The sequence below is a fragment of the Oreochromis aureus genome, linkage group 22 (assembly GCF_013358895.1).
Source record: "Oreochromis aureus strain Israel breed Guangdong linkage group 22, ZZ_aureus, whole genome shotgun sequence".
NCBI classification, from domain to species: domain Eukaryota; kingdom Metazoa; phylum Chordata; class Actinopteri; order Cichliformes; family Cichlidae; genus Oreochromis; species Oreochromis aureus.
In genome coordinates, this window is record NC_052962.1 from 18,787,888 (window position 1) to 18,810,639 (window position 22,752).

General features: G+C 40.9%; 1 protein-coding gene across 5 annotated transcripts in view; it reads right to left on the minus strand.

Moving 5' to 3' along the window:
- Window positions 1-3,622: 3,622 nt before the first annotated feature.
- The window catches only part of runx1t1 (RUNX1 partner transcriptional co-repressor 1), a 57,021-nt gene continuing 37,891 nt past the window's right edge, over window positions 3,623-22,752 (minus strand). For 2 of the 5 annotated variants that reach the window (XM_039605968.1, XM_039605971.1), the window contains exons 4-11: window positions 21,475-21,564; window positions 17,396-17,577; window positions 13,869-14,131; window positions 13,190-13,287; window positions 12,706-12,901; window positions 11,754-11,822; window positions 8,786-9,018; window positions 3,623-7,973 (exon numbers count right to left, since the gene is read on the minus strand). In XM_039605968.1, coding sequence (XP_039461902.1) covers window positions 7,653-7,973; window positions 8,786-9,018; window positions 11,754-11,822; window positions 12,706-12,901; window positions 13,190-13,287; window positions 13,869-14,131; window positions 17,396-17,577; window positions 21,475-21,564 — 1,452 coding nt within the window. In that variant the 3' untranslated portion in view covers window positions 3,623-7,652. The remainder of the gene's footprint in view (window positions 7,974-8,785; window positions 9,019-11,753; window positions 11,823-12,705; window positions 12,902-13,189; window positions 13,288-13,868; window positions 14,132-17,395; window positions 17,578-21,474; window positions 21,565-22,752) is intronic. The other 3 variants (XM_039605969.1, XM_031729460.2, XM_039605970.1) reach the window with 3 other exon arrangements.

The following is a 22,752-nucleotide window of genomic DNA, read 5'->3' on the forward strand; positions in this document are numbered from 1 at the left end:
ACAGAAACAAATTATTTTCAAGAATAATTAAATAGATTCAACATCTTTCTTCAACAGAATTGCAGAATTCACAGACGGTACCTTCCCAAAGGAAAAAGTACTATAGCTTACTAGGGTATATAGACTTAAGAGTTAGAATATATAGTAATGAACTTCTATACATTTTACATCAGATTAAAACTTTGGGTGTAAGATTCAGATAATTATTTATTAAAAGCTACATATTTTAAATGAGAATAAGAAAGAAAAGTATGTCTTTGTGCCCCCTTTTCCCTGTTCATGCCCTATCGGCCCCCCTGGCTAAACTTTGCTAGATCCGCCCCTGCACAGTTACCAGCGTCAGCTAGGTAGAAAAGGATCCTGGTGTAGAAAGTAATATTAAATACATTCTAACAACAGCTTATCAAGCTTAAACGTGCTGCTGTTGTTCAGCCGCTGGTTTCCTCTTTCTGGCGTGAAGTGGGCCAAAAACAAAGAAGAGAGACGGACTCACGACAGAAATGATCAGCTGATCATTAAGCAGTTTCACGATTGAAGTAGCGCAGGAGAGAGAGAGAGAGAGAGAGAGGCAGTCGCTCCATATATCGGTTGTTAAGCTTAACATGGGAACGCTTTACAAACATTCAGAGATGAACTTACACACTTGCTTTACTTCTCTCTGGGATAACTTCCTCGGAGATGAAATGCTGGTTTGGTAGCAAGGCTACAAATACACACAGCCGCTCTATCACATGAGGCATACTGCTGCAACGTGCTACGGTTATGAGCCGAGTTACGCCGTGTTGCAAGTTTTGTGAGATGCTTTTTTTGATATTTAATGGATCGGAGTGCATTTTTTATTTTTCGCCGATATCCGATCCAGTAATTTAGGTCAGTATCGGACCGATACCGATACGTAATATCGGATCGGTCCATCTCTAATTTAAACTAGTGCATGTAGACTGATTTTAAAAAAGATTCATTACATTGCAAATGCTTAAGATGTTATTTTTTTTAGCCTGCAGCTTCTAATAACAAAACCTTTGGATTTACATACTTATGAAACTAAATTATTGACTGCAGTTTCTACTTTTGCTTTTGAGCAATCTCAAGCAAACCAGGAGAACAATCTTACCAGAATGTCCTGAATCTGCAGGTCACCTATTCAGTGTCAGACCAACTGTAAATATGGTCACAGTGGTGCTTTATAAAATAAATCACTGTGATGTCCTACAAAGTTCACTTTTTGAATATAAAAAGTTTTTTATTTGTATGATTTTTCCCACTAACCTTGACCTTTTACCACCAAAATCTAATCAGCCCACCTTTAAGTGGACATATTTACCACATTTTAAGACATGTCCTTGAGGTGTTGCTGCCATATCTCATTCATGAATCGGGTTAAAGTCTTAATCATCTTCTTTAAGATCCCCACGAACTCTCTGATCATTTTATCCTTAAGTCCATGTAAACATTTGTTCCTATTTTGAAGAAATTCCTGAAATAAGGTGTTAACGCAAGAATGCAAAGAAGGTGTACCTAAAAACACAATGCCACGAGTCATGGATGTTATACAGACAGATAAACTCTAACAAATAGCTTTTTAATGACACGGACATCACCATCACACACATTATAAGAAAGGTTTTTGATAATATTTATTGTATTTATGATCAAGAAGTAAAACAGTATGCTGTTTCAGTATCAACATTTACTGTAGAAACTCTTCAGGATGGTTACTCTCCGTTAAAGTAAGAAAAAACCGCAATGGTCACTGAAATAAATTCCATCTTTTCTAGGAGAACCGTCATTTTTTTCACGCCATTTTCCTTAGTTTACAAAAAAAAAAAAGATTCTGTTGGACCACAATTTATAAGAAATGCCTGATTTGCTGTATTTCTCTGTGTAGCATGTTTAGGCTGGGTGATGTCTTTTATTTTGAAAATTGGATGGCTTCTACTTTGCCCGACTTCCTGTTCTCCTCATTTGCACTGTGCAAATTGAGGTTGAGTGTGTAAAAATGAACACTGAAGCTATTTTAAGTGACCACTGACCTTATTGTGGATGCCTCAGAAATGCACTTGAGAGTATGTGGTGGCATTGTCTTGAGTGGGTGCAATCAGCAAAGGGCGCTGTTAAGTTGTGACTGTAGCGTCTAGTAAATAAAATGAACCAACGTGTGAAATGTTATAATTGCAAGCTACCAAATTAAAGATCATAACAAAAAATATTTGCAGATTTATATCATGTCACAATTAAGTAGGAACAAGCTGTTGTTTTCTATGTACATTTTAAAGACACAGTAAAAGAAATGTGCCCCTTATTAACCACCGAAAAACCATCTGTGTGGAGAAATGAAGAAGTCACTTTTGGGGTTTCGCTACAGAGAACTTAGAAATAACTATTTTATTTACTTTGCACTCCTGGGATTTCCACTTTAACAACGACAGCTGAACAAATTAAAAGTTAACAAAATAGCAAAATAGGTTTTAAACTGCAATTAATTGCTTATATTTTAAGTAATACAAGCCCTGACACTCAAATCTGTTCATGTTTCAGCTTGTCAGTGATGCAAAACACGCAATAAACTAAGAAAACTCAAGACACAAGATGTGACTTGGGCAGACTGAATGTACTGAACAGAAGATATACACTGGCAGGTGTATTACTTCTAGACCTCCACTCCACATTTTAGCAGCATGTGAAGCACACCTTGAGCTAAAGTTGGCTGTGTATGAACTTTAGACGCAATGTTATAATAGGGTAGGAACGGCTGCCTTATAGTTTCTAATATGACTCAAGATATGCTGAATATGACCTAACGGTATCCTTCTCATCTGTTGCAGCAGTGCAGCAGTGCAACAGTGTCTTCCCGTAGAGCCAGTCGCCCTCCTAAAGACCCCAGCATACTCGTGCACCGCTCATAACATCATCACACAGCCACGTCCAAGCTTTTCTTTCCACTAATGTAATCTTTTCAGACTGGTGCAACATCTCCCTCTGTATAATCGGTGAATCTTTGAACTTATGTACTCCGACATGATCGTACACTTCTGTCTTCAACCCTGTTGTGGCGACAACCTAGCTGGGTTACAGAAATCAAGAAGTGCACGACCTGTGGAAACAGCAGTGGACAGGAATTTAATTTGACGTCAACTTCGTTGTATGGTGCCGTTTGTTAGGCACTACACAACAGGAATACAATGGATCTAAATGTCTGCTTCTTTCAAATGTCAAAGGTCTACTTCTTAGTCCAAGATAAGGTCATCATTATGGAGACCAGCTGTTTCAATAAAAAAAAAGCTTGTTAAAGCTGGCTTTAAGGAGATGTCCACAAAGGAAACGATTTTCTCTTTCTGATGCTGACAATCAGTTGCTAACGGATACTCTGGGCTCTGATCGTCTAGGTAACCCTCTGATGCAGTTATCACCTTGCAATGTGTCGGGCAGTGGCATCCTTCACGCTCACTGGTAGCTGCTTCAGAGAAAAGTTTAACTTCACACCGGCACCTGTGAGTTCACCTGTTAAAGTCGCCTAATGTCGTTGACTTTTTGTCTGTGGCCGCCACGCCACTGAAAATACAGCTTCCTGCGTGGACGCCCCTTTAGGCTTGCCGCTGTAATGAAATAACACAACTCTGAATTCTCTGGGCAGGAATTAACATATTTATTACACCGTAAAGAACAACAATACCAGAATTATACTGCAAAGTTTCACAGACTGACAGACCATAGTTTACAGCCCAAAAAAAGAAAAGAATTAAAATTAAGAAACAAAAAAAAAAAGAAATAAAATCAACAAGAAACCACAGTTCTGACATAGTAGACTGGAAAGCTCTCTAGAGGACACTGACAGTAAGCGATGGAAAGACCGCTTAGCGTCAGCCTACCACTAACCTGTGGTTTTCATGTCTCAATTAAGTATTGCACAACAACTTCAAATTATTTGAGCTCTGTTTTTTTTTTTTTTTCACAATAAATTTTCTCAAGAGAACAGAAAAACCCTCCCACCCCTGAAGTTCAACTCCTTCCCCCCCAAATTAATGCTACGGCCTTGCTGTTCGCTGCCGGCCCCTCCATTTCCCTATTGTTTCATGTTAAGTAGGAAATTTTAATAACGTTTCCCCCATTGTGAAAAACAGGCATGCCTAAACTCATAGCCTCAAATTTTTTTTTTTTTTTCCAAGATTGACCTTTTGTATATTCCCCCAGCTGACAAATCGACAAGCACTTCCGCATGTCTTAACAACAGAGAAAAAACCAACAAAAAAAGAGGAGAAAAGGCGGTGGGGAAACAGGGAAGAAAAAAGAGCAAGAGAAACATTTCTTATCTGTGACCTTAGCTCGTGCCGTCGAGATAGGAATCGACAACACTTTTCTTTAAAATTAGCACAATTTTCTCAAATCTGTTCAAACAATTCAAACTCTTGATGTACTCTAGAAATGCCACAGGCATAAAGGAACATAACAAAAGTTTTTTTTCTGTTTTTTTTTCTCATTTCTATTTAGGTTTCATTTATTTATGAGGTCTGCATTGTTACCAAGTAGTGATATGGTTTTGCAGCTGTATGAGCTTTGACTTTGGGTTTTATATTTTCCTGTTCTCTTGTGCCCATTTGGTTTCGACTAGACCAGTATCAGCGCCGCGACTGATGCTCTTATCGTGCTGTAAGAGGTAGAGTGAGACTTGTTTGCCACCGAGGAATTTGTAGCAAAACACACATAGAAGAGGGAAGAAAGAAAGAAAAAAAAAAACAATACAGCTTCTCAAAGCATCACTGAATGATCGTGTTTCCTAGCTTTTTTTTCTCTTTTTTTTTCCTTTTTAAACCCAGATTTTGCCCTGATAATTATGAACACATACATTATTTGTTGTATACCTTTAAATACACTAGTGTTAAAACAGCTTGGCTGTTTCTTCACAGCTTCTGAGAAGTCGCTAGTAGGGTGTCAGACACCTTTTTGGATTGTTTAACCCTTTAAAGTCAAGAATGCAAGTGTATGTTGTAGTTAGACAAGGAGGGAGAGATGAGGAAGTACAGAGGGAGCAAACTGCCCCGAAACCTTTGTGGGCCTCCACTTGTTCCTTGAGGTCAGAATTTGTAACGCGCTTCTGTGTAGCACCAAGGTGTTTGGGGTGAGTGTCGGGGTAAGTGCTCTCGTACTGCGATTGAGAGGTTTGTCTGATTTACGCTAAAGGTTTAAGACAAAACTGCGACGGATTAACCCAAATGATATAAATAAATAAATACAGTATAATGGCGTTGGTGTGAAAGCCCAGTCTCACATTTACCTCTGCGAATCAAAAACTTAACTGCTTAAAGCTGAAATGGGCACTGAATCTGACAGTTGTGTAATGAGAAAATGTGTAAAAAAAAAAGAAAAGAAATCTCGAGAATCGCTTCAAAAATGGTTTCAGAAGTTTGTGTCACATTAGCTATTATTGCTGCAGTTAAAGTGATCTTTGCTCTGCACGCTTATCGGGGTCAATTCACACCTTCTCATTCCACAATGTGAGACGAGTGCTCGTGGTTTCCCGAATATGGTAAAGATAAATGAATCTTCTGATGCTGGACGTCGTTTTCTTTTTGTTCATGGAAATGTGAACAAAAGCTGCAGAAACGAATGCCCGAATGTCTGAGTGGACAAACCTCTTTTCAAAAATCATTTAAATCAGGATTTTGGTCCTTGGTGTCAGTCTTTGGCTGTTTTTGGTGTTTTTATGTTTAACTCTTGTGTTAATACTGCGTGTTACCTGGTGCTTTGCAGTGTTAAAGCTGTCAATCGGAGTCTACACCTCTGCATTTGGAAAGTTAGTTTGTTAGAATATTTTTTTTTTGTATTGTTTTTCTTTTTTTTAAATTATTATTATAATTTTTTTGGTTGTTTTTTTCAGTTTTTTCTAAAAAATAACAAATATTTAACAAACGTTCAGTAATGTGCATGCACTGTTGTAACTATTTAAACAACAACAACGGAAAAAAAAAAGACGTTATGGCTGCTCTTCTTAGCACGCTAAGTAAAAAAAAAAAAACAAAACTGAAAAAAGAAAAAGAAAAACGGAATGGGTTTGGTGTTTTACATTTTTCCATCTCCTCCCATCCAGAGAAAGTGAAAACAGAAGATGCTAATACTACATACAAAATGACTTGATCAGTTATGGCTCTATACCGACAACACAAGTATGCTGAAAAGAAGCATGCCGAGATAACCTCTGTGACAGTGCAAATACATTTATGTATGTCCCTTGTATAAAACATTTAGGTTAGCATTCCGCGCAACATGCTAGTTCTCAGAAAAGATCTGGGTCGGACTCAAGTAGCAGCTCTGAGATATAGCTTGTGTCTTTTCTTGAGGACGTAGGGAAGGAAAACTTATAGAACTACAAGGAATCTACCACTTATACACAGAATAGAAAAGAAGCAGCTTGGGGAAGAAAAAAAAGAAAAGATAACACTTCTTTTTTTTTTATCTCTTTTTGCACCAGCTAGAGAGAAAGAGTTATGAAGGACTTAGAGTTGTGACTGGTTGAAGTACTATGCATTGTCACAATTGTCCAACACATATACAATAAATAACCATTGGTGACACCACAGGACAGAAGTCTTAAACACCATGACATCTACAGAAAACGAGTAAGAATGTGAAGAAAGATGAAAAATGTTGTCAGAGTCGAGATAGGAGGGGAGGTTTTCTGGGGCGAGTCTATGTTTCCCGAGCCTGCTGTCGAGGTTATTTGACAGTCTCGCCAGTGGGTTGATGACTTCACTTCCTGTTTGAGAGCGTCTGTGACCCACCGAGCGATCGAGTTGTATTTGGTCCGTCCTCCACGTGTGCAGTGGGCAAGGTTTTTGTATCTTATCCAAGAATTCTTCCTTTTACATCAGAGAAATGGATTTGTATTTCCCAGCCCACTGACCTGGATATTATTACAAGTGAGAGGGAAATAACATTGGTTGAACAGCTGGCAATCTGCTTCACATCTGCCCGTTTCGTGGCGGTCTGTGGGCCAGAGATTCAGTCCATCCCCTCTCCCCTCTCCAGGCAGCGAACATGCTTATTCATCCTTCTGCGTGTCTTTCAGGATTCTTAAATCTAATATCTCTCTTATCCCAAAGTGTTCTCCGAGACAGTTACGTTCCCCGTGATATGCTGTTTGATAAATGTCTGAGGTTGACTAGTCTCGTGTCCCATCTCGTGTACAGGAAGGGAATAACCACTGACTCCAGGATGAAAAATAAAAACATTTGAAAAGGGGAGGTCAGATATACTTGTCTTGAGTTCACGGCTATCTCTGATCAGTCTCTTCATATTTACAGGGGAAAATAAGATAAGCTACAATGACGACAACTTTAACAACAACAGGTACAAGGACAAACAGTCAACAAGAATAGCAAGTGTAACAGTAAAAGAATGTCAACTTTTAAATTCATTCATTCAAAACAAAGAATATCTTTGTGTTTCTTTAAAGTCATGGCAAGTCAATATGACCTGATTATGGACTTCCTCTTCCTCCTTCTATGACTACGCTGCAAGATAGACAGAAGTATTGCCGTCTCATTCTAGTATCTAAGCATCTTTGCAGTGCAATGTAGACAGCCACGATAGTTGTCGGGTTGAGGGCTGGCTGTTACACCTGGGAAGCCTTTGCCTCCTACCTCTGTGTGAGTTTCTTAGCGCGGTGTGCTATCAAGGGCAGAGGAGGACGGGGTGCTAGGGGTGGATGAGCGAGGGGTAGCAGCAGGGGGGGTAGCAGCCGGACTCCCGGTCCCACTGCTTGGGGTGCAAGCGGAGGAGCTGATGGGAGCGGGGGTCTCTGAACCCGGAGCCCCTCCCTGCTGCTGGCTGGCCTGCTGCTGCTGAGCCTGCAGGGTCTGACCGCACACATGGTGATGCTTCTCCCAGTCTTTATGCTGGCAGAAGGAGCCGCAGTAGCGTGCCGTGTTGCAGCCGCTGCATGTCTCACTGGCCTTGCGTCCGCAGTTCCAGCAGCTCTGACGGACAGAAAGAGACAAAGTCAAATAACCCAAAAAAGTAGCAGTCAGACAAAAACCAATTTGTATTGGTTTAATGCTCTTTTCACATGAAAATCTAATCACACGTTGTGACCAAAAGTAAAGAAAATTCCACATTAAACTGGGAACTAGCAAATACAACGTGAAGATTAGCAGCAGAAAGTGGTGCACCACACAGGATACCAAACAAGCCTCTACTTCTATGCTTGGCACTTAAGCCTGACCCAAACCACAGACAGATAAAAAAAATCTCTTATTACACTTAGGGCCACTTATATATCTTGGAAACCGCAAGAAGAGCATGTCAGGGCGCCTGCATAGCCAGAGGAAAGACGAGAAGAAAGTCATAAACAGCCTCTGAAAGTTCTCCTCTGGGGCGCTTCTCTGTTACAAACATCGCTCCTGCAATTAACGTCAGATGAGCGGCAGAGTTCCCTCTCAGTTAAATGATTAAACTTTAAGGTCTCTAATGGTGATTACCAAATGAGAGCTACTTTACTTATTTCCTCTCAGCTCAAATGGTAACACCCTTCCAAGCATTGTAAAGTAGCTACTCGGGGGTAATAGGTGCTTCATTATCCTCGCTTTACTTCATTTTGTACCAACACATAAGGGGTAGATAATCAGAATTAGTTTCTATAAAATATGTGCTATGTAATATTTTTTCTAAAATAGTAATAAAAAACCCGAGCATCTGTATAATCTACCACAGCTTGCATCAAAAGTAAAACACAAAAAGACGATAACGACACTGATGATGAAAGACTGAGAATGTGTACATTCGCTTCTACCTCGCTGGAGTCCTCCTGCTGGTTGATTATGGAGAGCGCCTCTTCGGCTGCCTGGCGCTTGGCTTCGGCCACTGTTCGCTCCATCTTGGCCCGCTCGCTGCTGATCATTTCGTGAGCCTTGCGCTCAGCCTCTGACACGGCTTTCTGCAGCTCTGACATGGCCTGCCGCTTCACCTCATTCACAGCCTCTTCTGGAAAGAGTGTGGAGACAGAGGAAGTCAAGCCTCCCGTACCTGCAATGTAGCGCGTGCATTTTCACTGGACTGTATTTTCAGTATGAGTACACCATCGCTTTTTAAACAGGAATAACATATTCGCTGCTAAAATTGCTAATCCTAATATGCCATTGTAAACAACCCTTTAGCATATTCACAGTCTCATTGTGCTTGTTTGTGTCTCTGTTAGGTTTTTGTTCTGCTCTCCGGTTGTTCATCCCGTCTACTTCAGGAGAGAGCAGTGCTGAGTCTGAAGTTGCGTGGAGGAGCAGTTTTCATATTCTGGCTAGAAGCTTTTTTTTTCCTGTTATGCTTTCAGTCAGATGCTCAGCTTCTGAGGCAGCAAGACAGGCAACTGCAAGAGACCTATAAGGGCTGACTCCACAGCAATATCTCAAAATGTGGCAACAGCAGAGACTGCAACTCACTCCCACTTTAACAACCAATGGGAGTCTGCAAAAACATCTCAGTAGAAAACCTCTCTCGTGCCCTCTCCTAGCTAAAGCGCGTTCAACGAGCTGCTGGCTGAGCTCGTCTTGATGTGTGTTTAAGTCTGCAGCGCCTGCTAAACTCAACTGCACACGAATGTTTTCGCTACTCGGCTCTCCTGCTGTCTGTATTTATTTATGGGAATATCAAACCAAGCAACAAATTACAACAAAAAAATATATTTCTCCTGCTACAAATGAATTCAATTACTCCATCAGTCCAAACATGCATGTTTTAAATGCACACTATATCTAAACTTGCATCACTGTTTTAACACATCTAGAAGATGCAAACCAGAAAACAAAATCTGCAATGGATTATTTCACACGGCAAAGAAAACTACTTTAACTATTCATGTTTATTTTATATTTCAAGGCCAACTTTCAGCTTAGAATATTTAATATTAGTATTTTATCATTTATTTAATATCTGACAAGATTTCACATCAAGTCTAAATGTTGTAGACTGACAGGATAACGGGGACACTCGTCAGCTGATTTAATTAAACTATTATGATTTAGTTCAAACACTGATTAATTCCTTTTTAAGAACTTTTTAAATGTCTAAATAGGCATATTTACATCTGTGTGACATATTAATGTAAAGTTCAATGTTCCTGGAAGATCTTGATCTTATAGATTTTAATTTGGAAAAGAATATCCCGAGGATATTCTCACAAGAACATGAGCTGATTAATCGCAGGTAATCACTCACAAAACGTGCTTTTCAGCCGGCGCAATATGTTATTTTATCCTTGTTTTGAGGAATGAATAACCTTCCGCGTGGGTGTTAAGCGGTGGAATTCCTACAGAACGTCAAAGCAAAAGGAGGGCTTTTTTGTTTGCTCCCATCAAGCCTGTAACTTGACTAATTGTGTATGCAAATCAGGCAATTTATATTTAAATTATGCATTTCCATTGTGATCCCAGAGGCCCATGTGGTGAGGGGAAGTGGGAAACCGGTAGGACACCGTGCAAGGTGCTTGAATATTTATCACCAACTGTAAACATTTTGCCCATTTCAAACAGATGTATTCGCCGCTGCACTCCATTGTGTTAAAAATCCTATTTTGCAATCCTCCCCGGGTCACATTTAAATCAGTCTCTCCTAAGCCAGAATATGAATGAAATGGATAACGGAAAATACTGAGGATAAGGCAAATAGAGTGAAAAGTAAGAGGCCCCTTTTATCCGACAGACAAAAGATAAAATACAGCTTTATGCCTGACAAATATGCTTCACTTTCTTAGTACATATTACACTGGCGTTAAAAATGTAAAATCTGTTTTCGATATCAGACCGACTGCATGCTTTTATAAAGACAGAAACATTTTCTCTCCACTGTGATTGAGCCGAATTTTTAAACCAGGGTGCTTTTGTCTTTAACCTACTATGCTGCCTGAAGTCATGGAAATTGCCCCGGTGCCTTGTGATATATGCCTTGTGCATGGAATTGTGATTACACACCAAATGCCTTAGATGGAAGATCGATCAAAGCTGGTGAGGGGAAAGAGAGTACTGGAGAGGAGGCAGAGTCCTGATGGTGATACTCAATTCAATTTAAATGCATATTACTTGTTCTGAGTATCTCACACATCATGCTTGGTCAAGCAAGGGGACAATTTCTTTTCTCCAGGGGGTTTAAAAGGCAGATATACTGTATCACTGGTGGAGAATACAAAACGGAGTCCTCAAAGAGTGAACCCTCAGGTTTTCAGAGTGACAACAGTGACACAATGCTGTTTGTATATGCTATAAAAAATGAATGCAAGTGCTGATTTTAATCGGGTTATTAAAACATTAAGGAGTTTCTAAACTCTACGCATTTTCCTCTACAATTTTGTTAAGTAGAATAGCTGCAGTGTCTCTCATTAAGGGAATGAAAAAAGTGCCAAAAGCAAATTGAAACCAAATCTTGCCACTTCTAATGGGAGACCACTGGGCCAGCTGTAAAAGCTCCTTATGTCCCTTATTTGACTGCTGCAATAAAACCCTTGTAAGACCCGACATCATATTCGGAGTGTGCAGAGCGTAGTGATGAAACTTCCTACAGATTCAGATATAGATAACCTGCCTTAAATCAAATCTAGCAAGGTTTTGTGTTGCAGACAATAGACTACACTGGGATGAAAAGGGGAGAGAGCAGCCTCTCTCGTTCATCTACCTAAACATGGCCTCATAAAGTCTTAAAAACCTTCAGATTAGCGGAAAAAGAGAGGAACTGTGTTTACGTGCACTGATCAGAGGCATGGAAGTGCTGCTCACCAGCTTTTTTCCAGATCTCTTCAGGGACGTAGCCAGAGACAGGCCGGTGCAGGAGCTCCCGGTGAATTTCTGGAAGACACCAACATACAGCTGTGGTAACCAGAGATCTATCAATGGCATAGTACACAAGACTGTGAAATATGTAACCTTTTGGCTTTTTTTTTGATGTTCCAAAGGACTTTTTGAGACCAATGCAATGAAATTGAATTATTATCAGCCAGTATTCACACGTTTAACGTAAAAATAGGGGGCCTAGATTTGAACTCTGGGGGACTCCACACTTAATATTATTAATTCATAAAACACAACAAAGATTTTACAGCTAATAATAATTAATTTTGGACTAATTTCAGATTTGAGGTTCTTTAATAGTGTCCAAAAGTTGAATCTGTTCATCTGGACGTAGCGTTTTGTGGGAGAAACGTTTCGTCACTCATCCAAGTGACTTCTTCAGTCACTTGAAGAATTTTAACCACTATTAAAATTCTTTAATAGTGGTTTAAAAACTTCCGAGCCTTAAGCCTTGGATATATTCCATTGCAGAGGGACAGCTGGAGACCCAACAGTCATTCGTGTTTTACTTCTTTGAAGTCTCCTGGCTGGACACAGGCCTAGTTGGCACATTGTCACATAAATTCTCCACGGATGAGTCTGTGTGGTCACAAAAACAGGCAGGCACACGGACGTCTGCACAAACCCTCTCAGAGGGTTGCAGAGTATAATCCTTGCTTTAAGAGACCTAACAAACTGCAAGGTAATGCACATCAGCTGACACCTTTAGATTCTGTTTTTAATATAAAAACCTTTAAACAACAAACAAAAGTTGCACAGATTACAACGAAAAACTGAAAATCAGTAGTCTTAAAAGATGAACAACAAGCTGAAAACCGGCAGACATAGATATTAATTATAATTTAACAATAATACTTCTAGCATGTAAGCGAATCCATACCTGAAGTTGTGTTTTCTTGTGCTGCGGGGCTCTGCTGCCTCGATTGCCCGCTAACAGCGCCTTTCTTCAGCTCCTCGGCATCGCTGTATCGTCGGATCCAGTAGTTGAGCTCCTCACGGTCAGCCTCCTGGCACCGCCGCAGTACCGTCAGTGAGCGCCTTGTTTTCTCCACCATGTCCATGATGCAGTTGAGCAGCTGGAGGTGACAGCGAGCAGACACAGCGCTGAGTTTACACATAGACAGGATGAATGGGCTGACTTGAATTCAAAGGTGTCGTTTTCAAGGGTAGGGTTCTTCACATACATGTAGTTTCAAACATCGTTTTGACTGAGCTCATAAAGAAACAGAACATTTCTCTTAAAAGCATCTAAACTTTAACAAAGACTCGCCACAAGATGTGCTAGATAACAATTTCATATGAACTTATACTTAGAAAACCTACAAAGACAAAACTGTAGAGTATAGTAATAAAATTGTTATTACTTTTCTTACATGGTCAAGGTGCTTCCACTCCTCAGCCCATTCTCTGTCTGTCAGCCTGTGGTCAATCACTTCCTCCTGCCTGGTGCCTGCGTGCATACCTGCCAGAACGAAAGATAGACAAATAGATGGACAGATAAACAAACAGCAACTCAGCATGACACAATCAATTACTCCATCAAGCCCTTGCTCCCCTTTTCATTTGAATTCAGTTTGGCACTCTTTCTCTATTCATTTCTTTTCCCTGCTCCCACACTCCCCCTTTTCTCTGCTGTCTCCATATCGCTCTCCCACCCCAAGGGCAGGACTCAGATGACTGAGCTTCTCCTCCAGTAAACATCCATCACAAGGTGAGACATGCTAAATGTGTCTCCTATTTTTAAAACAGAGCCCAAGTCATTATTACAGCTTCATCAAGGCCAGCTTTATGCAAAAAAAAAAGATCTAATATGATGATCTCACATCTAAATGTGCCTCCGCGGAGTGTTAATGTATCTCACTTTTTATAACGTCTGTGGCTTCTGAGTCTGACTGATTATAATGATAATCTGACTGATTATCGTAATAGTTATTCATCTCAGTGGATTATAAAGATATGAGAAACCGGTGAAATGTATGTAAAGGGATCTTTTACTCTGAGATATACAGTCGTGTACACAAATGTAATCCTCAGTATCCTCACCAATGGGCCTTGCTCTCTCCCGGATCTCTCGATGATTAGACGCTGGGTGTCTGTAGGTGTCGCGGTAGTGATGGGCAATGGCCATGTCGTCTAGCCTGTAGTGCTGTGGAGGGAGCGGGCCTGGGTGAGGCAGACCGTTGGGTTGGTAGGAGAGTCCATTGGATGGGCTGAAACGCTGGGCAGGGCTTATGGTGCAGGGTCGTTTGCTGGGGTGAACGTCCGGATGCAGAGCGCTGTCTCGTTCAAAGCCGTTCTCTTTGGTTCTGAGTGGAGACACAGACAGATGATTAATGTGGCTGTCGTCGTTGTTTAGACTCTTTCAAACAGTGACGTGGGATAATTTTAATAAGGTCGTAATTTTTTTCTTAGTTTCTTTTTTTTTTAAGTGACCAAAGTAACGGCAAAATTTTTCACTCGTTTTAATATTTGAAGACAGAATACGGGGCCAAAGCCGGCATAAATCTTTGCCGTTATTACCAAGCTCGAACAATTTCTAGTGACAGCTCTGCAGATAACAAAAGGCTTCCTGAGGTGCATTGGATTGGGAGAAAAGGAAATAAAAGAGAGGAGAGCGGACGACACAGGAACAAATCAGTGTGATATTTACATCACACCTATTTTGTAAAAATAAGTGATACAAAATGTGTTTGTTACAGTTATTTCATACAAGAGCCAGACCCGAAGCATATCAGTACAACAACTGGTCCGCCCCCTTGTGCTGTTGGAAATATTTGAGTCCAACCTACCAGACAAAGCACTTGCAATGAAAGGCTACTTTTCCTGGATTCCTTTTGGAATCTTTTCATTGAAAACATGTCTATTCACACACACACACAGACACACACACACATACACAAATAAGCCTGAATGTCTGTGCTCGCATGCTTACATACATACTCACACAAGTAGTTTTCAGGGGATCAGGTGGATTTTTGTTAGCCTGCTTCCAAAGATTAATGTGGCCAGGTGTGTTATTGTGTGAGCACGCTCGCACATGTGTGCTCTGTATGCGTTTGTGTGTGTGTTCTCACTTTTGTCACTTCAGAGTTACAACTTGCCAACCTCCCCCGCTATCTGCAGTCCACCAGTTTCCTCTCTCTCTCTCTGTCTGCCTCTCTCCGCTCCTTTCCCATCTCCCTCTCTCTCTCTCTCTCTCTCTCTCTCCGATGAACAGATTGAACTTCTTAATGAGCTGTTTTTATGGGCTCCTAATGCTCATCCACAGCTCTCCATATGCTCTTTCCCTTCCATTCGTCCATCTCTCCGTCTCCCTCGACTCATCCATCCACCCCCACCCCCCCACTCTTGTCTGCCTAGCCTTGCTGCTGCAACAATATTTATATCTTCAGGCACTAAAGTATACGCGTGTGAACACATTTACAGTCACCTGTGCAAAACCCCGGTGTGCACGCCCTGTTAAACGATACACACGTGGTAATTTGCGCGCTTATTTTTGAATACAGTTCAGATTTTCTTTACAGTGATGCGATTAAAAGGCACGACTTTATATTTTTAATATGTGCATTTAACTTTAAATTTGAAACAACGCAGGAATATTATTTACTGACTAGATTTCTTTTGGAAGGAAGAAATAGCATGTTGTGTATGATTATGCTGTATGCCACGGATGGAATTAATATTCTGGAAATGCACTAAAATGTAATTCGCACAGTTTTCTAAAAAGGCATTGCTATTATAGTACGATCATCAGTAATACTGTACTCTCAGATGATATTTAAATATTGGCTTTTTGAGCATACACAGTATCTAAGGCTATACTGTAATTTTCCTGGTCTGTTTTCTGCAGGCGATGGTATTAATCAGAATGCATTGATAGTGTATTGTTGTCTGTAATTAAGGATTCTCATTCAAATTCCAATATTCTGACACAGGCTCCAATAAGTGGGAATGCAGAGCAGGGGTAAGCAGAAACCAGAGGTGCTTAGCCAGCCATATTGGTGCTGGAGCCTCATCTGTATGTGTTATCAGCCCATCTCCCTAGGCACACACACACACACATATACACTACACACACGTACAACAAAGCACGCTCACACGTTCACACAGGATCCAGAATCATGCACAAACACAGACACACGCATTCACACAAAGACTGCGTTTTCACACTGAATACAGATGCCTACTCACCCCTCCCCCCTCCCCCCCCCTTTCCCGCATATTCCCTCTCACATTTACACGTGCACCTTTTCTACTAAGCTCGCTCCCCTATGCACCAGACGCCCTGCAAATGTGCAGGTATTACAGAAAAAGTCTGCCTATCTGAGTGTTTGGGGAAAAGAGAGGTGAGAATTATTAATATCACATTCAGCATTTTTGTCCCTCAGCAAATATAAAATGTACATTTTCGTCTCCCCTGCCTGTATTAAAAATTCTGACCCCCGGGGACTTTATTTCACAAAACAATACATACATTGTACTGCACAGCTCCCACAACAGATCAGATATGTTCACAAACTCCAGTGCAAAAAAAAACAGTTCTGTATGGGTCTGTGCATGTCTAATAGACTTTGCTGCAGGCTTGTTAGCCTCTGTTATGATCTGATTAGAGAAGAGCCTCTAGAGTAAAGCCAAACTCTAGATTTATAGTCTGATCTTATGGTTCGTTCATATCGCAGCTCTATCACCTCAAATTTGTTTTACTGGGGCAGCAAATGAGCTACATTCTTGAACATGCACTTACACACACCATTGGTCTGGATAGATTTTTTCTGTGCCAGACAGAGAGGAAGATAGCTTTCTTTTCCTTTTTTTTTTTACGGCGCTGTGTGTTTCTGGATGGAACGTCTCAGTGCTTGTCCATTAGAGCAAGGAACATTGAGTCATTACCAAAGTCCGTGACAGCAAACGGATGTAATGATTTGGCTGGGGTGGGGGGAGTTGAACTGATGTGGAGAGAGACTCGTACAAACACACAGGCGCACACTTTGTACTTACACACCCGAGCAAGCGTGGAAATAACTTTATAAGTTTGGAATCAAAAACACACAAATCGGAGGGCTCCATACACATTCAGTGACACATCTATTCATGCTTTTCATTACGGCACAGCTGTCTTCCGTCTTTTTTCCCTGCGTATGTGTGCCTGGGTGTAGCCAGGTCTACTTTTCCCATCTCATGTTCTCCTCAGTTCTGGCCCATTAAGAGCAGAAGCCAGGAGCTGAGCTGTCCAACGGAGCACATCATGAGGCCCGGTGGCGCACTGGCAGACGCTTCCCATACATACATTTGCACATGACACTATTGCCTTGCGTTGGCTCAGCTTGTGTCTGTGGAGTAATGCAGGGGCTCATGGGGATGCAGGCAGCCTCAAAGGGATTTATGCATGAGCTCAAACAATAGAGGGTAAAAAAAAAAAGTTTCATCCCAGGAGCTGGTAAATGTATAAGCTCTACCCACTGATTCCAGCTATCCTCTAACAATTCCAACCCAAACAAGATTTATTAAACACTTAAAATGATGAAACAGTAATATTTGAGAGTAATGATCTGGTTTTATGAGTCACCCACCTGTCTGGTGTCCTCCTTTTGCCGTTCTCATTCACATCCAGCAAGAGCTCTGAGGAGTCTACTGGGGAGGTGGTGCTGGTGTCCAGGAGTAGCTGCTCGTGCTGGGCCAGGTACTGAGCCGGGTTCTGCTTGGCCAGCCTGGCACAGTGCAGCAGCTCCCTCTGAAGGAGCGGCAGGTTGGCCTGCAGGAGGAAACAACACTCGATTATTACGGGAAATTCACAAGAATGCTGATGACTGTTTCCTGAGTGCTCAAGAATGTGGGCAGTGCATGCCTTTCTGCCTCACAACATATTTCAGTTTAGTCTCCTTTGGTGAATAATCTTTCAGATTATGAGCTAGTTACTGTTTACTAAAACTTCTTATCTCTGAAACACAATATTGAAACTTTGGAGGTTCAAAAAGTGATAAAAGTGGCACTTATGACTTACGGTAAAACTATGCTCTGCTCAGGGTGCTTTGCATTGTAACAAAGGTAAATTTAATCATATTAATGCTCTGGAAATGTAGACAACACACAGCCCTAACACCCGACATGTTACCATCCTACAGAAAGAACTGAATCACACATAAAAGCCAATGTCTTATAAGATTTTTATTCCAAAAACCACTTTATTGTAAGAAGAGATCCATTTCTCCCATACCATCTCACCCCTCTTTGCTCATTATTCCTGAACCACCGCAGCTTTCTGGGACCCAGAGTGCATTAGCGGCCATAAAGTCTCTCTGTGGCATAAAATTTTAAAAAACACAGCAGCTATTTTCAAACTCTTTGGCGTACTGTAACAAGGGGGTCTACTTTCTTGTGTGGAGTTACGGGGCCATGCAGGTATGCGAACGTCGACTTCAAAGACATCTGATGGCGTGCATTATGAGGCAAGAAGATGAAAGTGTTGCGTCAAGCAGGCTTAGAATGAGAGTGGGGGCTATTTTGGCGAGGCACATCACAAGAGCCTTTGGAGAGGCCATCTTTGCAAGTTTTAGGTCCGTTAATCTTTGCTTTGTCCTCACAATCATAATCTCTCTCGCAAGTCTCCTGCTTCTTTTGTGGTTCCTTTCCTTTTTGGTTTTTTTGTGTTGTAATCTTCCTCACAGTCTTCACTCCTTTGTTCTTCTGTTTCCTGCAGCTGCACACAGAAGTAACACTACCTGAACTGGGCCATGTTTTGTTTAGTAGTATTAATGTTGTAATCACATGAAAATCTCTCTCTAGTAATTGGCTGCAGTAAGAGAAATGCCAGCCGCTGGCCTTCGCTTTACCTGCCCGAGTTAATGGTCCGTTAATAGTTTATGATCATAATTACCCTCTGGAAAAAGGAAAAAAAAAAAGAGAGAGCATAAAATAAATTGCTTTGACCCTGGTGAACTCATCTTATATTAATTAGAGGTCATCCTAATTGCCAGAGGAGATGTGGGATACATTAACAAAAAGACTGAGTCAAGAAATGCAGACCACTGAAGAGACTGGATCATTTTTCATATGATAAAGTGCGGTGATTTGCTTCCGCATACTTACGTTAACCAACATCTGCACTTGTACCAAAAAAAAGGGGGGAAAAAAGGCACATTTCAAGTAATGTTCAGCAGCCACAGCTAAATTCTACTTGGGGTGATTTATTGTTCAAATACTGCTTTTGTCATTTTGTCAAACGGTGCCAAAAAACAATTCAGAATATGCCACATTTAGGATGTGCTGCACTTCATCAACTTTCTGTTCTCTCTGTATAATTTGCAGTTGGAAGAGAAAGGTGACTTCGTTTTTTGCATGTCTATTTTGCCCTATTTCAATTATTTCCTATCGCAACAGACTCTCTCCTTCTCCTTCTCTCTCACACACACACACACACACACAGCTGTATGTGTTTATTCCCCCGTCTCGCAGCACTACTCACACTTGAATCTGACGCAAGAAAAACTAAAACAACAAAGAGCGAACTTTAAAAAATGGCACAACTTTAAGTCGAAGGCTGAGACGCATTCAGATCGCGTAAGAATCGTGTGGCCCGCATCTCGCCAGCACATCACGTCACAGCCATTGTGTGGTTTATGATTGCCTCCTTCCAGTAAAGAATCCCAACCAATTTGCGGTTTAGCATTAAGAGAAAAGGAAAAAGGAGTTGAGTGAATTTGAGAGGGGGTGGGTAGTTGGTGGGATTGACTCGGTATAACATTAGCGTAATGAAAAACCCTGAGCCCTGACATGCATTGTTGCAGCTGTGCTTCGACGCACCTATAAAAGCTCCCCCACACCTCCAGTTGCTCTCTGCTACCATATGGTAGCTGGCATTAAAGGCCCCGCAGTGGGAAGACACTAAAATTAGACTGGGGAGAAAGAGAGGGGCTGAGAAGGAGCGATGGAGGAAAAAAAAAAAGAGAGTTGCATCTTTGATTCCGCAGCCATCCCAGTGATACAATAACCATCTGGTGAGGAGAGGAAAAGGGAAGGAGGGACTGGAGGATGGATGGATGGAGAACAGTAGATAAACAGAGAAACGAAAGGGATAAGGACAGAAGGAGGCAGAGGGAGAGAAAAAAACCTTTCACAAGAAGCGAAAGAAAATGAAGAAAACTTAAGGACAAGGGAGTGATGTAGGAAAGAGAGGGGGTGGATACAAAGCTCCTGTTTGTATCGTTAACAAAGAGTAATGGCAGTTCTAGTGGGACCAATTTCTGCTGCCCATAACCACGCTGGCCCTTGGTGGATAACATAAACTTGTGAATGTCAGTTGACACATGCACACATCTGCAAATGCAGATGTGAGTGCACCATGTAAAGTGAGAGGATATTGTGTTGGGAAAAGATGCCGCTTGTGTTTTCAAAAGTAACATTTACCCATCTGTCACTCAGAATCTCTATTAATTCTAGTTTTTTTTTTAGACAATTCTAACCTTTATAAGCCGATTCCTGCAGAATCTGTAGAGAAGGAACAGGATTTTTGGTACCGGAACTTATGGTCTGATGATGATTTAGTTTTTTATTTGCTTTTTAAAAAAAAACAGAATAAAAAAGCCTGATTTGCATTCATAAACAATACCCAGACAGGAAGTTTTGATCCGGATATCCGCTGGCTACATTGGAAGCACTGAAATATTCACCATTGTCCCCAGAGATTAGTCATCAAACAATAGCGGATGGGTTCCCAGATTGCTCAGTTACAAATAGCAGAAAGTCCGTAAAAGGCGAAGAAAGACTGATGCAAATCAAGAAGAAGACTGGAGAAGAAAACAAGAAAAAAATGGAGCTTTAAAAAAATGAGAAAGCATTTTACCTTTACAGAGGTGTGCAAAAGAACAAAAAATGAGTGAAGCTCAGCTTCAGACTAGTTTAGACTTCAGAATATGCACCAAAAAGCACTACATGCACCTATCTCACACAAACCACACATTAAATAAACATTATTCCCTTTGTGGACACAAATAGAAATAATTTCATCTCGTTCACTTTTTTCTTCCACAGTGTGATAGATATGGGAGATATGCTGTTGTGACTGAGGGAAAGGCACAGATGCTTAAGAAAGTGCTCTTTCCTCTAGTAATATACCATGCTAATGGTTGAAATGCAGCTTAGTGGGAATAAGGGAAATAATGACAAAAACAAGCCAAAGACCAATACGAAGATAAGGAGGACATAAACAGATATGTTGTCCTTGGGGATAAAACCACAGTCATTCTGTTTCAGTATATTCACTGTGTTTCTCTTTAAAAAACAACAAATTCCTTCCTTCCAAACACTCTTATAAGAAAAAAATCTGCCTTAGTGTCAGCGCTTTGCACTATATAGACAGACTGAGCAAAAGAAAAGAAGAAAACCCTGAAAGCTTCTCGTCAACAGTAGAGAAAGTGAGTAAGAAGGAAGAAATAAACAAGTGAGGGATGGATGAAAGACGGGATGAAAGTGCAAAAAAGAAGAGAGACTCAAAAAAGAAAGAAAGAAAAAAAGAGCAACAACAGGGATAAATATCGTGAACATAAGTATGCACATCTGGAATCTGTGCCGGCTAAATGCTTTCCAGATTTCATTGATCAAACAAACAGGCGGGCAGCCTTCTTGTTGTAAACGTGTACTGAAATGCCTCTACCTTCAGAAAGGGTATGACAAAAGGTCGCAGAGGGAAGTTGGTGGCTTCTTGCAGCTTGGAGTGAAATTCTTCGATGGTCAGAGTGGAATTCTGGAGAAGAGAGAGACACAAAAAACAAACACATGAATCCATGTGGAAGGCATTAAGTGATAATATTACTTATTGGAAGCTAAGCTATATCCTGGCCTGGACTGAGCAGTTTGGGTTTTGTAATAGGAAGCACATGGGCAGGCCATAGCGAAAAAGAGCCACAGAAAACAAAGGCACACATCTCCTTCAATCAAAGAAACAAACGCACATACAGGAGTCACATCATCCAAACACATCCTGCATGAAGGACAAATGCGTCTGATTAAAAAGGACTTTTGTACGAACGCTGATGGAGTTTATCATACGTGAGATACAGGCTCATTTAAAAACAGTTATCTTTGTATTTATTTAATCATTTAAGTACAGTTGCTTGTGGCTTTCCACTCTATTTTCACATTACCGCATGTCTGCTCGTGAATTATAATCAGAAGCTGAAACACAATGAGGATTTTCTATATCTGGAAGACATCGGGGACATGGATAATAATGCACTGCATTTAATAATTTATGCTAAACAAACTAATCATGGGGTATTCACACAATTGGTATACTTGTTGTATATGCATGCATAGCAAGCATCCTTTTCTGGATCAATGCAGTGCACGAGTCTATCACACTGGTGCCGTAATGCTCCTTATTTATGTACTACTCTCTCTTTTTTTTAACTGATCGCAGAGCAGAGTAACCAAAATACTTTTCAGCAGCAGGAGATTGTCAAGAAAAACACAGTGTGCATTGAGCATGTCTTTTTTTTCTGTAATAGTGCAAATGTGGAGATGGTTTAAGCGTCCGAAGCAGTGGGGGGGTTGGTCAAAAAGTGGGTTAACCATTGCAATTTGTCAACTTCGGCACCCAAATAAAGTCTAGTTGCTGAAAGCTACATCAGTGTCTGACAAGACAGTGGCACTATTTTTAATTTTCAGCATGAGGTATTCCCAAAATACAAAGGAAGAGGTAAAAAAAAGCAGAGATGGAAAAAGGTGTGCTTGCACATGGGAGAGGAATCTTCTATAAAAAACTAAAAACAAACGGGGGGGGGAGATCAAGCAACACAGAGAACATTAAAAAAAAGCTGCAGATATTATTTTTCCTCCCAACACTCTCAGCGTTATTTCCCAGACCTGAATTTTGTTACATTCAGTCTTACATCTGTTCGCCCAGATTGCGTAGGGGCTGTTCTTGACAGCT